The 1,782-nt window shown below is 58.9% G+C and overlaps 1 protein-coding gene across 4 annotated transcripts in view; it reads right to left on the bottom strand.

Moving 5' to 3' along the window:
* The window catches only part of PQLC2 (PQ loop repeat containing 2), a 21,071-nt gene that overhangs the window by 948 nt on the left and 18,341 nt on the right, over positions 1-1,782 (bottom strand). The window contains exon 8 of one of the 4 annotated variants that reach the window (XM_011993130.1): positions 1-666. The exons of the other annotated variants lie outside the window; for them this stretch is intronic. Coding sequence (XP_011848520.1) covers positions 592-666 — 75 coding nt within the window. The 3' untranslated portion in view covers positions 1-591. The remainder of the gene's footprint in view (positions 667-1,782) is intronic. 4 annotated transcript variants of the gene reach the window in all.

Here is a 1,782-nt window from a genome sequence, read left to right as displayed (position 1 = left end):
GTCACCCAGGCTGGAGTGCAGTGGCACGATCTCAGCTCACTGCAACCTCTGTCTCCCGGGTTCAAACAATTCTCCTGCCTCAGCCTCCCAAGAAGCTGGGACTACAGGTGTGTGCCACCACACCTGGCTAATTTTTGTATTTTTGGTAGAGACGGGGTTTCACCATGTTGGCCAGGCTGGTCTCGAACTCCGGACGTCAAGTGATCCACCCGCTTCCGCCTCCCAAAGTTCTGAGATGAGAGGTGTGAGCCACCACACCCGGCCTGTTTACTCAGTTGTCTGGAGTTGACAGGACAGTCCTGAGTCCCGCAGGCTGCAGCTGTGGCCCCTGGGGTGAGTAGGCAGAATGAGGTAGGTGGTAGGAGGGGCAGCCTGTCTCCTGAGAGGTCCTGGGGTCTCCGCTCCAGCCCCGGCCTCGAGGCTTCAGGGTCTACCTGAAGGTGTGTTCCCAGAGGGGACGGTTCGGTCCATGGGGGATCCAGAGGCCGCCCACACACTGATGCAGAGCTGCAGCACCATCACTGCCCACACCTCCCCCTGCCTGGTGTGGCTTCCGGTGGTCCCCGTCCTCCTGCGCTCAGCCGGCCTCGGTCAGCTGGGGAGGAGGAGGGGCTCAAGCTCCGAGGCGGCGGCGCTGCGCCTGTACACCAGGAACTGGATGGAGATCTGGGGGTGCCGCGGTTAAGGCCAAGCTGAGCAGACTGGGTTGGACCCGCCCCTGGGGGCCTTCCACTCCCGGAAGCTGCCTCCCCCTCCCCGCCCTCCCACCCCCACGCTGCAGCTGGGAAGGGCCAGCCATACCCTCCTGGCCTCTACCTTAGCTGTGCCCTCCATTCGGAACGCCAGTCCGGCTGCTCAAGCCCTAGCCAAGCTCCATTTGCCTCCAAGCCCGGCACTGACTTCTCCCTCCCTTGACTCTGGCCCAGGATCTTCTCTTCCTCTCACCCTGTGGCATCCTGGAGCTTGCCAGGTGGCTGGGCCATTTTGGGGGCACAAGAGCCTACACTTTCACTTCTCCCTGCACCCAGCAGGGACTTAGCAAATATTAAAACCAAGGCCATGTTTACTTTCTCCCAAATGAGACCCAGATAACGCTCTGTCCAGCCATTCAGCAAACACGTTCTGAGCCCTCATTGATCACGGGGTTCTGTTTCCAGCTACCTCGTCTTACACAATATCCGGACGAGACAGCAGCTGTTAACTGAGGTGAAGACAGCAGCACAGAGAGGTTGACCATGTCCCCTGCATCACACAGCTAGGAAGCAGGGGAGGAGCCAGGATTTGAATACAGGTTTGTCCGACCAACTCATGTGTGTCTCCACACTCCAGCTGTCATTCGCACAGCCTGGAACATTCCTCTCCTGCCTTCGCCTGACTAACTTCTCCTTCTCTGTCAGGTCACAGCTTCAATGAGACTTATAGGGGCCTTTGCTGCCACTTTAACCAGGACAGCCCCTGGACAGCCCCTGGCTAGACACTTTTGTTTTTCTCTGCAGTACCTGGTGCCACTTAATTCTTTGATGATAACGTTGTGTCCTCCCCGCTCCCAACTGTAAGCTTCTAAGGCACTCATGGCTGTTCTTGCTCACTCATGGCTCCAGGGTCCGGCTGGGTGCCCAGCACGCAGATGTGCACAACTGGGTGAACGGATGGAGGGAGGGAGGGAGAGAGGGATGGCTGGACGGATGAAGGGAGGGATGGACGGATGAAGGGAGGGAAGGACGGATGAAGGGAGGGACGGACGAAGGGAGGGATGGACGGATGAAGGGAGGGAGGGGAAGA

This window comes from Mandrillus leucophaeus, unplaced genomic scaffold (genome assembly GCF_000951045.1).
Source record: "Mandrillus leucophaeus isolate KB7577 unplaced genomic scaffold, Mleu.le_1.0 Scaffold426, whole genome shotgun sequence".
Lineage (NCBI taxonomy): Eukaryota > Metazoa > Chordata > Mammalia > Primates > Cercopithecidae > Mandrillus > Mandrillus leucophaeus.
The sequence above is the reverse complement of the archived record's forward strand: the minus strand, read 5'-3'. Positions and strand labels throughout refer to the sequence as shown.